At 40.3% G+C, this 14,532-nt stretch overlaps 1 protein-coding gene across 26 annotated transcripts in view; it reads right to left on the bottom strand.

Annotated features, from left to right (window-relative positions):
• ABI3BP (ABI family member 3 binding protein) overlaps positions 1–14,532 on the bottom strand; it is a 234,331-nt gene that overhangs the window by 25,937 nt on the left and 193,862 nt on the right. For all 26 annotated transcript variants that reach the window (XM_069971043.1, XM_069971056.1, XM_069971054.1 and 23 more), the window contains one exon: positions 9,602–9,710. In XM_069971043.1, the coding sequence (XP_069827144.1) occupies positions 9,602–9,710 (109 nt within the window). The remainder of the gene's footprint in view (positions 1–9,601; positions 9,711–14,532) is intronic.

The following is a 14,532-nucleotide window of genomic DNA, read 5'->3' as shown; positions in this document are numbered from 1 at the left end:
AGCTTATTACATGGCTCGATAATCGTGCATCAAGGGCTGCATGGACATCGTTGGCAATGTGTATGCAGCCCTTGCTTTAAGGCTGGGATCAGACTACGTATATTTCAGTGAGTATTGTGGTCCTCATATTGCAACCAAAACCAGGAGTGGATTAAAAACACAGAAAGGATCTGTTCACACAATGTTGAAATTGAGTGGATGGCCGCCATATAACAGTAAATAACTGCCATTATTTTAATACAACAGCCGTTGTTTTAAAATAACAGCAAATATTTGCCATTAAATTGTGGCCATCCACTCAATTTCAACATTGTGTGAACAGAGCCTTTCTGTATTTTTAATCCACTCCTGGTTTTGGTTGCAATATAAGGACCACAATACTGACTGAAATATACGTAGTGTGAATCCAGCCTGGAAGTATAAAAAAGTATAACCATACTTCTCCATGCTCCCCAGTGCTTCTGTCCGCTTCACAGTGTCTTCCTGGCTTCTCCCCTATCCCGCAGCCATTGGTGGAACTTCAGAGCCCGTCTGTGAAGTGACAGGCTGCTCAGCCAATCACTGGCAGTGGTGGTCCCATCTCGTCCGGCTCTGAAGTTCCACCAGCGCCTGTGGACAGCAGGAAGACACTGGGGAGTGGCAGAACTGAGTAGCGTGGAGAGGTATGTATATATTTTATTATTTTCTTTACATAGTCATAAGCCTTCAATCATACATCACTATTACACGTAGGGATGTGGAGTTGGCGGTTGATAATTTTTGGTCAGGACCAAAAGATACGATCAGCCGATGGTCGTTGTCTTTATTACACAGAGCGATAAACTGCCAATCAGCCTGATTCTATACATTAGTGCTCTGTGTAATGCTGCATTTACACAGAAAAATTATCGTTCGAATTTTCGCAATAACGATCGCAATAACGATTTAAGTGATAATTGTTCTGTGTAAACACAGCAAACGATCAAGCGATGAGCGAAAAATCGTTTATTTTGCTCTTTTAACATGTTCTCAAATCGTCGTTCATCGTTCGCTAAAAATTCGCAGACGGTTTCGTGTAAACAGTCTTTCAAAGATTCACCCTATGTAAAAGATGGGTTTAAGCGATCTTAAAAACGATTGCATTAACGATTTTTCTTACGAATTTTCTTACGATTTTTCTAACGATTTATTCGTCTAAACGCTGATCGTTATAAAAACCAAATCGTTGCTTCAAAATCGTTAAACGATCGGTTGGGCGAATTATCGCTACGTGTAAACGCAGCATAAGGGTCCATTTACACAGAAAGATTATCTGACAGATTATCTGCCAAAGATTTGAAGCCAAAACCAGGAACAGACTATGAACAGGGATCAGGTTATAAAGGAAAGCCTAAAATGTCTCCTCTTTTCAAATCCATTCCTTTGTTTGTATATGTCATTCCTTTTGAATCTTGCTCCTGGCTTTGTCACAAAAACTGCAACAAAAACTGCAGTGGCATTTTTCCAAAAATTCTGTGTGTGAAAATACCCTAATAGTGCTAAAAAGGGAAAGTATTCCCAAATGCAAAGTATTAAAATGCTTTGCTGTGTTCCATCTTCTGGAATCTATTTCTGTTTTTGGTGCCAAAAAAACATAAGGGAATAGAAATTCTAATGAAACATAAGGCTTATTTTAAGGTTTGTTCACACCGGTTTTAGTATCCTGTTCAGACAGATTGTTGACTTTTAGGCCATGTTCCCGCATGTGCGAATGCTACAGATAAAATTACCCTTGTATATTGTCAAACCTGTCTCCTGTAAGGTGCCATAGTGCCTGAGAGCGGATAGTCAGGGCAAGTTTAAGATTTTAAATTGTATCATTCAAAAGAAATGCTCATGGCACTCACTTACCACTACAACTGTGATCATGTTGCAAAGACAGACTGATTTGCTCCACCTGCGCTTTCTCAAGGCCAAACCCCACCCTAGGGGCCGTAGGCTGTATTCATGTTTTCCTGGACTTCCTAGGGCTGCATACAACCTTTTTCAGCCACCAGTATTCGAGTGCCAAACATATGGACTCGAGCTGCGCTCATCTCTAATGGTAACCAGTGCTATTAGTTTGTGTAAATCTCATATATTTTCTCAGAACATATATGTACAGTGGTCCCTCAAATTAAAATGGCCTCAGGTTTCATAATTTTTAACATACAATGGTTCAACCAGGTGTTAGGGAAAGCCAATCATATGCCGGGCTGTATAGCTAGAGGTATAACCAGTGGGAAGAGGGAGATTGTGATCCCGCTGTACAGCGCTCTAGTGAGACCAACTAGGACATTGATAAAAAAGAACGAGTCCAAAGACGATCTACAAAAATGGGGGAGGGTGTCGGGCATAAAACATGTCAGGAAAGACTTAAGGTTTTAAATGTATATAGTCTGGAGGAAAGAAGGGAAAGGGGGGACATGATCGAAATCTTTAAATATGTTAAAGGTATATAAAAGGTTAAAGGGTAGTGAGTTTAGAAAAAAAAACAGAACTCAAGAACAAGGGGACACAGTGAGACTTTAATTGGATAAACATATATCTATCCTAAGATAATAAGAAGGGAAATACTAATAGGGCAGACTAGATGGACCCAGTGGTCTTTTTCTGCCGACAATCTTCTATGTTTCTATGATTTCTGATTAGTAAAATGAGCAGGAAGAGGACTGTACCGCTGCACACACCTCTTCCTGTTCTGTGTCTATGAGACCTGGAGTCTGTCCAGGTTACATGACACAGAACCGGGAGTAAACACCCTAAGTGCGTATGTCTCCCAGCTCATTCTCCTGATTGGTTGTGGTCTGAACACTCAGTAATATTGTTAGGTTCAATATCAATATATGTTGCCTGTTTGCTATCAAAACTTTTTTGTTGTAATCTTTTGAAGTCAAGTATTAAAAATTCAAAGCCTAAGTAATAAAGGTAAAATAAATAGAATTTGTATTTAGGAACTACTAATGTATCACATTTACCAACTGACAGCACAAGACCATGCAGGATGTGTGCAAAAAAAACCCCCCTAAAAAACCTGTACATGTTAAATCTACCTTAAGAAACATGCAACTCCTGACCTGGCAAAAACCTGAACTCCCACATAAGTAAAATTGCCTTATTCTTTGCCAAATTGGCACATTTGCACCAAAATGAACAGCCCCTTGCTTCAGCATTACTTAAGTGAAACTGTAAGTATACTGATGCTTTTAGGATGTGGACAATCTGGAAAATCAACCAGTGGCAAGTACAGTATTCATTCTTTCCAGAGACCACAAGTCCCCTCCCAGAGAACCCCGTAGGTCTAGCTTTGTTCATGGAATTCTCGTTAACAAACAACCAAATAAATGGAGTAACATCAGCTCATAAAACTCATACACAAACACAATTCCATTTTTTCTCTGCCAGCAGTCCTCTAGCTTTATAATTCATGGAAACTTTGAAGTTTTTTTTTCACTAGCTCAACCATAATTAAAAAATGATGTTGTCACATGTTTGCTCTAAATGATCTGAAAAATCTAGAACATTGTATGCATGGCATAAAAGGCAATACACAATTTTCAGATAGAATAAATAGAATGTGTTGCTTGGGACTGTTGCCATTCTAGAACCTAAAGTCATTGCCTAGCTTACTTGGCTTTTAGGCTATTTCAGTACTATGACTAGCCAGTTATACAATAAAATAGTGTACAATACAAAGATATATATATATATATATATATATATATATATATATATATATATATATATAAAAATAACAAGTTTCATTTACTTGAAGCATTACTGTCATTTGCAGTAACTTTTGACATTATCGCAGACTTGTCAAAATTACTGATAACACCAGGTCTCACTCTTGATACCCACTGAGATGGCAAGATAGAGAAGTGTTAAAGCGACACTGTGCCCACAATCTGTCCCCCCCAAACCACTTGTACCTTCAGATAGCTGCTTTTAATCCAAGATCTGTCCTGGGGTCCGTTTGGCAGGTGATGCAGTTATTGTCCCAAAAACAACTTTTAATCTGGCAGCGCTGTGTATAACAACCGGGGCTTACATTTGTATATGCATTAGGCTGGCACCACCTCTCCGTCCTTCCTCCCCACCCTCCTCATCATTAGGAATGCTCCAGGAACATTTACTGCTGTTTGAGCTTTGCACAGGTGTATTAACGATCCAGCCCATGTTCATTATACACACAGCTGAGGAATAGGAAGCAATCTGCCTGGAGCATTCCTGATGATGAGGAGGGTGGGGAGAAAGGACGGAGAGGTGGTGCCAGCCTAATGCATATACAAATGTAAGCCCGGCCGTTAGACACAGCGCTGCAGGATTAAAAATTGTTTTTATGACAATAACTGCATCACCTTCCGAACGGACCCCAGGACAGATCTTGGATTAAAAGCAGCTATCTGAAGGTACAAGTGGTTTGGGGGGGGGGGACAGATTGTGGGTACAGAGTCACTTTAAACTAAATATGGAGTTTGGATGATGGGCTGAAAGTAATGTTCAATAAATCACCAATGCACTGGCCAAGTAGATGATGCTAGAATTTGTATCTGTCCTATTCTAATGAAACATGTAAAGATGATGCCTGAAATGAACACAAAGCAATGAAACGTTGCAGAATTGGGAATTATTTTGGATATTGAACCTACATGTTAAATTTCCTCAAGGTCCAAATTACAGGACGGACCTTATGCACATATATTAAATGTCTTGAATCTTTGTATGCTATATGATCAGATTTGCCATGCTGATAATATGCCAACCACTAGGTGCCGCTGCCTGCTCCAATGGGGCCTTCATGATAATAGAGATTCCACACCGACATTGAAGCACGTCGGTTCAAGACCGGATCTCTGGGCAGGTAGGCAGCACCTGTAATGTCTGTCCAAAAAGTATTTTTGAAAGACTTGTCTATACTGTAATTATGTAAAGATGTATAGTGGAAAAGCATTGCATCCCGTGTTTTCTTGTGTGAACAAGACTTTACCCATAGATTAAGAATAAAGTATGGATTTTATGGTCCAATTGTGCTGCAACGATTTCTGCTTGGACAATATATAAAGGAAAACCTACAGGTAGACCAAGAACATCTCAAAAGCATCAGGATAGAATACTCACAGGAATGTGGTGAAAGCAGGAGACCATGTGACAGAACTGTACAAAATCAGCTAAATAGAATGGGATTTACAGAAGCAAACACCTAAACTATGAGCCAGAGTGAGTGCCTGCGCTCACTTACAGAACCTATTACACAGCTCAATATTAATGCAGCAAGGGCTGCACGGACTTCTTTAGTGATGTTTGTGCAGCCCTTACCTTTAGTGCAAAATAATAAACATTATACATACCTATCCAGGCCCCTGTGTTCTACTTGCTTCTGTCTACTTCCCACAGCTGTCGCTGGAACTTCTTAGCTGGTCTCTGAAGTGACGGGCTGCTCAGCCAATCACTGGCCATGGTGCTGCCCTGTTTCGGCAACTGATTGCCTGAAAGGCCTGCCACTTCAGAGACTGGCTCAGATATTCCAGTGGTGGCTGCTGGGAGCAGGCAGAAGCTAGGAGAGAATCAAGAGCGAGGACAGGCATCTATAAAGTTTATTATATGTTTATACAAGGCTGACGATTTCTAGGCAGGATTAAATGACATGATCAGCCAATGATCGTTTTCATCAGCTGATCATTGTCTTTATTAGACGGAGTGATAATCTGCTGAATTGCCCTGATTTGGCAGATTATTGCTTAGTGTAATAGGGCCCTAAATATGGAATTTGGATGATAGGATGAAAGGGATATTCACTAAATCACCAAGATGCATTGGCCAAGTAGGTTAAGCTAGAACTTTTATCTGTCCCATTCTAATGAAACATATAAAGATGATGCCTGAAATGAGCAATTTCCCCACTTATATTGGGTTACATGTCAGGTGAAGAAGCAGGGAAGATGCACATCATTATCACACAGGTTACAATTTGGACCCTGTTTGGATTCAATTAATAGAAAATAGGTTTGATGATGATGAAATAATTTTACATGATGATAATGTATCTAATCAAAGACTTCATGGAGAAAGTCTGAACCAAAGAATGCAGGCTGTCATACAAGGACTGAGAGCTAAATCTTTTAGTAATGTATGTGGAGTATGGGTATCTGTGAAGATTGCCATAGGACGCCAGCTTCCTGCATGCCAGAAAACAGTTGCAGCCAATTAATACAGTTGTCCTGGAGCCCCAATTAGAAAGTCTATTTACAGCTTATGGTTTCCTGCTCGCTACTAAAACAGACACAGTCAATTAATATAGTAATCCCAAAGCTCCTGATAGAAAGTGGATTTACAGCTCTCTGCTCCCAGGGTTGTGATCTCCGTTCAACTTTTCCTCCAAGCCACGGAACTACTGTTGTTTTTAGAAGCTGTCATGATTGATTTAACTTTGTAAGTGGAGTATTAAAGGGAAAAGTGAACAAATAAGTCAAAAGTCTTGCCTAGTGTTGTGTTCTACAGATGTGAATCACTTTATTCTCTGCAAGAGTGACATACAGAGGCGTAACTCAAAGCCAATGGGTCCCAGTGCAAGATCTATCACATGGATCCTCAACTATAGTCTTCATTTATAGTGATGGCCTCCTCATATTGGGAAGAGAGACTTTATGGGCCCTGGTTACATACTTGGTGGGAATTTAAGTAACACTATTTGAAGCTGAAGTTCATCTACCATAAACTGTAGTGTCATGGTTAGGAACTCAATGGAGATACTAACCCTGGGAGATTTCCTAGTAGTTGGAACTTCTGAACAACTGTACTAAGGGACTGCTATGAAAACCTGAGAAGCGAAAAGTACTAATTTGAATGTTTTTGTTGTTGATGGGACCAACATTTTTTCCCTCAACATGAATCCATATTTTTCTTCTACTTTACATGGAAAAACATATAAAAAATTATGTAGGTATGTGTTGTGATGTCGGAATGTTTAACCATTGTTTTGTGTCAAATTTGTGTGTACAGTGGTGTCTTGGATTACGAGCATAATTAGTCCCGGGACTGTGCTTGTAATCCAAATCCACTCTTATACAAAAGCACAATTTCCCATAAGAAATCACTGAAATGCTGACAACTGGTTCCACACCCCAAAAATAATGATTTTTTTATTCTGAATAACATGTAAAAAAATGAAGCAAAGATATAGAAATGGCTGAATATGGTATATTTTAAGTTACTGTACAGTATAGCAATCAGCATGTGGTGTATAATGTATAGTAAGTGCATAAATCTGAGTGTGAGTGCAGGCACAGTATAGCAGCAGTGTGTATAGCTGAGTGTGAGTGCAGGAACATTATAGCAGCAGTGTGTATAGCTGAGTGTGAGCGCAGGCACATTATAGCAAGAATGGAGAGGATGGGAAACACAAGGGCTGACAGAGATTGCAGGGAGCATGAGGGAATGAGCAGGACATATGTGGGCACATACATGCAGCACTCTCTGTCCGGACAGAGAGAGGTTACAACTATGAAGAGATTACCCCCACAGTCCTGTTCCATGATGTAAGCCCCAGCCTAAAGTGGATTTGCCATGATTTGGAAGGTGAGGGAGACTTCCTGGGTCATAGTACAGTGCTATAGACCACCCTGTTCAGGCCACGACCCTCCCCTCCCCTCCCCTGCCCCGCCTCCCACCCAGTACAGGGAGTTCTTAAACCAAAGCAATGCTCTTAAACCAAGTCACAATTTTGAAAAACTGTGAGCTCTTAAACCAAAACACTCTTAATCCAAGTTACTCTTAAACCAAGGTACCACTATATTTGGGTACGTGCTAAACAATCTGGAGGAACATCCTCTAAGTGTAGAGATCCCGTAATGTTTGCCAGTGGTTTAACAAGTATGTTGAAAGATTTTGTGATTGCAGAAGGAGAATCTGATTTAATCCTGACGGAAGGCACTTTATGAATGACATGAAAATTAAATAGTGATTTTTTATAGCTGGCATTAATAAGTGGTTTTTAAACTCCAACTAGCTTTTGTATAAACATTGGGTGTCTGGATCACACATTGCCAGGCAAGTAGCCATTCTTCAAATCCCACTTTCTGTTTGTTAGCCGCCAGTGGAAAGTCCTAAAGGGGGTCTGGACAATATTTCCAAAACAAGCAGCTGAATAAACAGCACAAGATTCTTTTTGGCAGAGATGGGCAGGTGTTGGTGGAGCAGCAATGCTTTTAACTGTAAAACACTCACGAAAAACAAACATGCTATGTCCATTTAAATGACGGCCACATGGCTCCTTCTCATCTGAGAATGGCAAAACTAACATTTACAACCTGCTGCGCTAAAGGGCTTTGCATCTTCCATATTACAGTAAACTAGAGGAATGGCTTGTCACCTATGTTTTTATAGTTATATGACTGGATATGAAGCATTACATGGTGCAGAGCCAGGATATCTGTAATTCTAATTTGTATAGGATTTAATTAACCCCTTCTGACTGCCCACTGTGTTTTGATACATTTGATGGGCATTGCTGCAGTGGAGCAAGGTTGCGGCTCCGGGGCTTCTCCTGCACTAAGAACCGGAGCTGATACATACAGTACAGGTTCTTGGGCATCCACCTGAGTGCTAGCAGGGTCAGAGGAACCTCCAATCCTGGTAGTTTAACCCTTTTAAGTGCCGCGGTCCGTTAATGTCCTGTATGAGAGCTCAATAAATATTTGTATTCATGATGAACACTGTCGTGAGTATATATTCTTGAAGCCGAGACAGCAAGTACTACTGAAAAGGTATTTCTCATATGTTTTTTCCACACTTCTGACTTTGAAGTATACAGTTTAAGTGGGCTTGGTAGAGTCTGAACAGGTGAGCAAGGATTTTGTTCACAATAGTAGTGAAGTGCGTTGTTTGTTATTTTCTGTAGTGGATAATGTCCATGCACACCGTTGTTATTGGTGCTGGTTGATCCAATTGACCATATATTAGTATATAACAACCGCACTCTACTCCAGAGTTCTTGCTTAATTAGCCATCTTTTTATTCATGTACAGTTTTTTTTATATACATAACAGATATGATGCATTCATAGTAGTTAGTATACCCAATCAGGGATGTTTCGGTCGAATTACCTTTTTCAACCAGGCATACTAGAATTGTGAACAAAAGGGGAATATATTCCCAGAAGAATCAAAGAAAAGCCTGTATCATGTAATAGATGGTGTGCAGATGGCGGCCAGAGCCTTTTGTTCACAATTCTAGTATACTTGGTTGAAAAAGGTCATTCGAACGAAACGTCCCTGATTGGGTATACTAACTACTATGAATGCATCATGTTGGTTATTTTCTGTGACTTGTTTCAGACAGGGCATAATGCATAATGCATATGCATGAAAAAGCCGGCTACAAATGTATTAATCATTCATGAAACTAAAAAGGCCCTTTTGACTGTTTTTTTTTAGGGTTTGCCATGAAACAAAATGTATACTTTTCAAACCAATCTAATGGTCATTAAATCAGGAGTGATGACGAATGCTATAAAGGTATGTAGCTCTGTGGCAGATGTTATAGGGAATCTTATCCTGACCAATTGTGGAGACACCAATACCCACAATGTACGTTGTCCACTTACCTTGTATCTGGTTTTAGGTTTTCCACTGTAGAGTGTGTCTGATTTGTGGTTATTATTGAATGGTCTTTTCCAGGCAGTCCGCCATTTTCTTTGGAAATAACATTATACTCTGAAAATAAGCATGTTTAATAAATGGTTTTCTGTGTGAAATAAGACACAATTGAACAGCATCATCAATTAAAAAAAACTTGCCATCACCAAAACCTGAGACTGTTCATTTTAGTTCAATCCAGCTGTTATAACATCTATATAGCATAGTTATATAGCATAGAACCAGATGTAAATTTAAATTTACAGTTGGAGGTCTTCAACTTTTAAGTAATAACAAAAAAACAATTGGTGAATTTAGGCCTCAATAATATGTATATAATTCCTGCCAACTGTGTTTTTTTCACCAGATTTTTTAATCTATTGTACTGTACATCACAGAAAAATTGTGGCACACTGATAAAAAGTGGTGTATTGTGCTCCAGGCAAGTTCTAATAAACCATTAATCCAATAGCATTAATTAATTCTAGGTAGATTTTAATTATTAAACTTTTTACAATAAAAAATAGGAAATAAGAAAAGGACCTATAAAAGTAAAATGAATTTTAACAATAAAATTATAATTAAGAAAAAAACACAGCAATTTTTCCTTCTTATAGGTTTGTGGGGCTGGACTTAGACTGACAGTGAGGAAGTGAAGCATGCTACTTTTTATTATTTTATTTTATGGATGGAATCTGTATGCCGTCTGCATATCGTCTGGACATGTTTTATTTTTATGCGGACAGGAGTTTCTGAAAATAAATGGAACCTAAAAAAATGGTCATGTGCATTGCCAATTGCCGACCATCAATAGATCCTATACTGTCTGATTATGGATCCGTAATTATGGACAAAATATAGAGAGAAATTTACAGCTGTGTGAAGAAGACCTTAATGTGAAATTTTCCAGTACACAAATAAATTTCCATAAACGATCCTCCAAACTGTTGAAACAGAAAAGTGTTGGTAATGGGAATTGTTATTAAGTCTTAAAAGTTTTATGGTGTTCTGACACTTTGTATGTTTTCTCTATCCTTGCAAGGTTTCATCTTTGTATTCCAAATTCCTCCCACATAAATACATATTGAAATATGAAATGGCCTTTTGTGAAATGGTCATTAACATAAATGTATGTCATAGACAGAGAAATTGGATTGTATGCCTTATAGGGAACAGTGACCAATGTTAGTCATTACAACGAGGAGACAGATGTAGAGTGTCACTGCTATATAAATAAGGGTACTTATTCAGTTGCTATATATCATTTCTTTTGTAGCTAGTTGTATATGTCACAATTCACTGACTAACTATACTGACACCGCTTGGAGAAAAGAGGGAAGGAAAACAAGGTGGTAATCCAGCTCTGAATTATGTTTGTTATATAAATAAAAAAATCAGAAACGACCAAACAATCGCAGTCCAATGGGCGCCCAATCTAGTAAAAATAGCCAACTTTATTTAATAATATATAATAATAAGTACTTTGCAAGTACAAAAGTAGGAGATCAAGGAATTTAAACACAAACATTGGTCACAAGTTTGAGTTTAAATTCAGACAAAAACCAAGGCCTACCCTTCCTTATTTGTCAGGCTGTGGGTAGGAGTCAAGGCAGCTCAGCGACTGCGGAGGACATTAAGGGAGGGGATATGCAGGCTGTGGATGAGGGAGCACAGTCTACTCCCTGCTCTGTCTAAGAAAAAAGAGTCAGGCTCATAATGTAAGTAACTAACTTTTTTTTTCTCACACAGAGCGGGGAGAGGATGCGCAGCAGCGCGTCTTTTCCTGGCTTATTCTCCCGATCGGGACAGTCTCTATGTCTATGACTGTATGACATGTCAAAAGTTTTCCCAAACAACGGTGACACTTTAAATTAGGCGTGACACTCCTAGACCTCTTTTAGATTTATCTCCATCAATGGTGGCTTTGCTCACTCTAGGAACAGAGTGATACCAAACAAAGTAAATTGGCAAACGTTGTATTTGCCAGATTGCCCGTGTTTTTAAATGTTTCTTTTTTTTTTGTATGACCAATTTAGGGATATGAAATAATGGTCCCAAACCTTTTCATTGTATGAAGCTGTGGACCTTCTACATTTTTTGCACTTATATTTACCGGGAAGGCCTGGATATATCTACCTGCTCTACGACTACTGGGAACCACCTATTACAACTAAAGAGCGCATGGTGAGCGGGACTTTATATATATATATATATATATATATATATATATATATATATATAAAGGGGTCCGTGGAGCCTCAGTTACGAGTCTCAAAACACGGGAATAGCCAGATATCCCTCTCTCCAGAGAAGGAAGCCCATTGCCAAGGGGTGCCTCCTAGTGGGGAGAGCACCAAACCACCCTGATACGTAGTCCCTCAGGTCCTCACTCTGTTACGAGCTTTGGGACCTAAACAGGGAAATACCAGGTTGGCCCCTGCAAGTCAAAGTCACTTTGAAAGTTTGACTTTGACTTGCAGGGGCCACCCTGGTGTTTCCCTGTTTACGTCCCAAAGCTCGTAACAGAGTGAGGACCTAAGGGACTACGTATCAGGGTGGTTTGGTGCTCTCCCCACTAGGAGGCACCCCTTGGCAATGGGCTTCCTTCTCTGGAGAGAGGGATATCTGGCAATTCCCGTGTTTTGAGACTCGCAACTGAGGCTCCACGGACCCCTTTTTTGCATATTCAAATTTTGTATGGGACAATCAATGGAGACTCTTAAATGAATACTCCATTGGAATTTTTCACTGTTCTCCCTGAGTTCAGTGATTGTTGTGTTTTGTTGGTATATATACACTCACCGGCCACTTTATTAGGTACACCTGTCCAACTGCACGTTACCACTTAATTTCTAATCAGCCAATCACATGGCGGCAACTCAGTGCATTTAGGCATGTAGACATGGTCAAGACAATCTCCTGCAGTTCAAACCGAGCATCAGTATGGGGAAAAAAGGTGATTTGAGTGCCTTTGAACGTGTCATGGTTGTTGGTGCCAGAAGGGCTGGTCTGAGTATTTCAGAAACTGCTGATCTACTGGGATTTTCACGCACAACCATCTCTAGGGTTTACAGAGAATGGTCCGAAAAAGAAAAAACATCCAGTGAGCGGCAGTTCTGTGGGCGGAAAAGCCTTGTTGATGCAGGAGGTCAGAGGAGAATGGGCAGACTGGTTCGAGCTGATAGAAAGGCAACAGCGACTCAAATAGCCAACCGTTACAACCAAAGTAGGCAGAAGAGCATCTCTGAACGCACAGTACGTCGAACTTTGAGGCAGATGGGCTACAGCAGCAGAAGACCACTCCGGGTGCCACTCCTTTCAGCTAAGAACAGGAAACTGAGGCTACAATTTGCACAAGCTCATCGAAATTAGACAGTAGAAGATTGGAAAAATGTTGCCTGGTCTGATGAGTCTCGATTTCTGCTGCGACATTCGGATGGTAGGGTCAGAATTTGGCGTCAACAACATGAAAGCATGGATCCATCCTGCCTTGTATCAACGGTTCAGGCTGGTGGTGGTGGTGTCATGGTGTGGGGAATATTTTCTTGGCACTCTTTAGGCCCCTTGGTACCAATTGAGCATTGTTGCAACGCCACAGCCTACCTGAGTATTGTTGCTGACCATGTCCATCCCTTTATGACCACAATGTACCCAACATCTGATGGCTACTTTCAGCAGGATAATGCGCCATGTCATAAAGCTAGAATCATCTCAGACTGGTTTCTTGAACATGACAATGAGTTCACTGTACTCAAATGGCCTCCACAGTCACCAGATCTCAATCCAAGAGAGCATCTTTGGGATGTGGTGGAACGGGAGATTCGCATCATGGATGTGCAGCCGACAAATCTGCGGCAACTGTGTGATGCCATCATGTCAATATGGACCAAAATCTCTGAGGAATGCTTCCAGCACCTTGTTGTATCTATGCCACCAAGAATTGAGGCAGTTCTGAAGGCAAAAGGGGGTCCAACCCGTTACTAGCATGGTGTACCTAATAAAGTGGCCGGTGAGTGTATAATTTTTTTTTTTTTTTTTTTGCCAGGTTGCCTGATTTTATGCTTCAATACAAATGAAGCATGAAATCAGGCAATCTGGCAAATATATATATTTTGCTTGTCTTTGGTGACAAGCTTTTTTCTCTGGGGCCTACACAAACAGCAGCAGCAGTGTCTCCATCACCTGCCCCTGAGCTGATCATACCAGCAGGCCTATATGAGGGATGTTTTGTTGTGTTGTTGTGATGTTGTGATCTCCTTGTCACCTAGTTCCCACATCCTGTGCAAAATAAAATCCTCATATTCCTCCTCACCACGCCCCCGTACTCCTCTCAGGTATGCCACTGATTTCACCTCCGCCACCTCTGAAACATACGCAGCGGACTTCAGGTTATGAGTTTGCAATTCCTGGTACTGTCAGTTTGTAAAGGTTAAACTTGCAGCGGATTTTTCATTCTGCTGTGAATGTGTAAACTCCTTTCCCCTTAACCTGCTGCAGCCCGATAAATACTTTACCGGTTCACGCTTGGGCTTGCTTCTGTGGCTCCCGGCTCCCTGACGTCCCACTCAGCCAATCAGTGCGCTGTCCCTCCACTCAGCCACCCCACACCAGTAGCCGGGAGCCACAGAAGCAAGTGGAATAAAAAATACACTGTGAGTATGTAAACCATACAAACTGACAGAATCGGAAATGCTGTGAACTCGCAGCATGATATCCGCTGCAATTCTGGTATGAGTGAACCCATATTACCAGGACATATGGATCGTTATTTAAAAACAATGAGTCCAAAATGACTTCCATTATTTTGAGGATTGGCCATTCATCAGTGCAATAACAGCTGCTGGTAAATTATTCTAGTTTGGGGTGTTTAATTGAAAAGTCCATTAAATTTAATAGTAAA

Source organism: Dendropsophus ebraccatus, chromosome 5, assembly GCF_027789765.1.
Source record: "Dendropsophus ebraccatus isolate aDenEbr1 chromosome 5, aDenEbr1.pat, whole genome shotgun sequence".
Lineage (NCBI taxonomy): Eukaryota > Metazoa > Chordata > Amphibia > Anura > Hylidae > Dendropsophus > Dendropsophus ebraccatus.
This window is presented reverse-complemented; position numbering and strand designations above follow the sequence as displayed.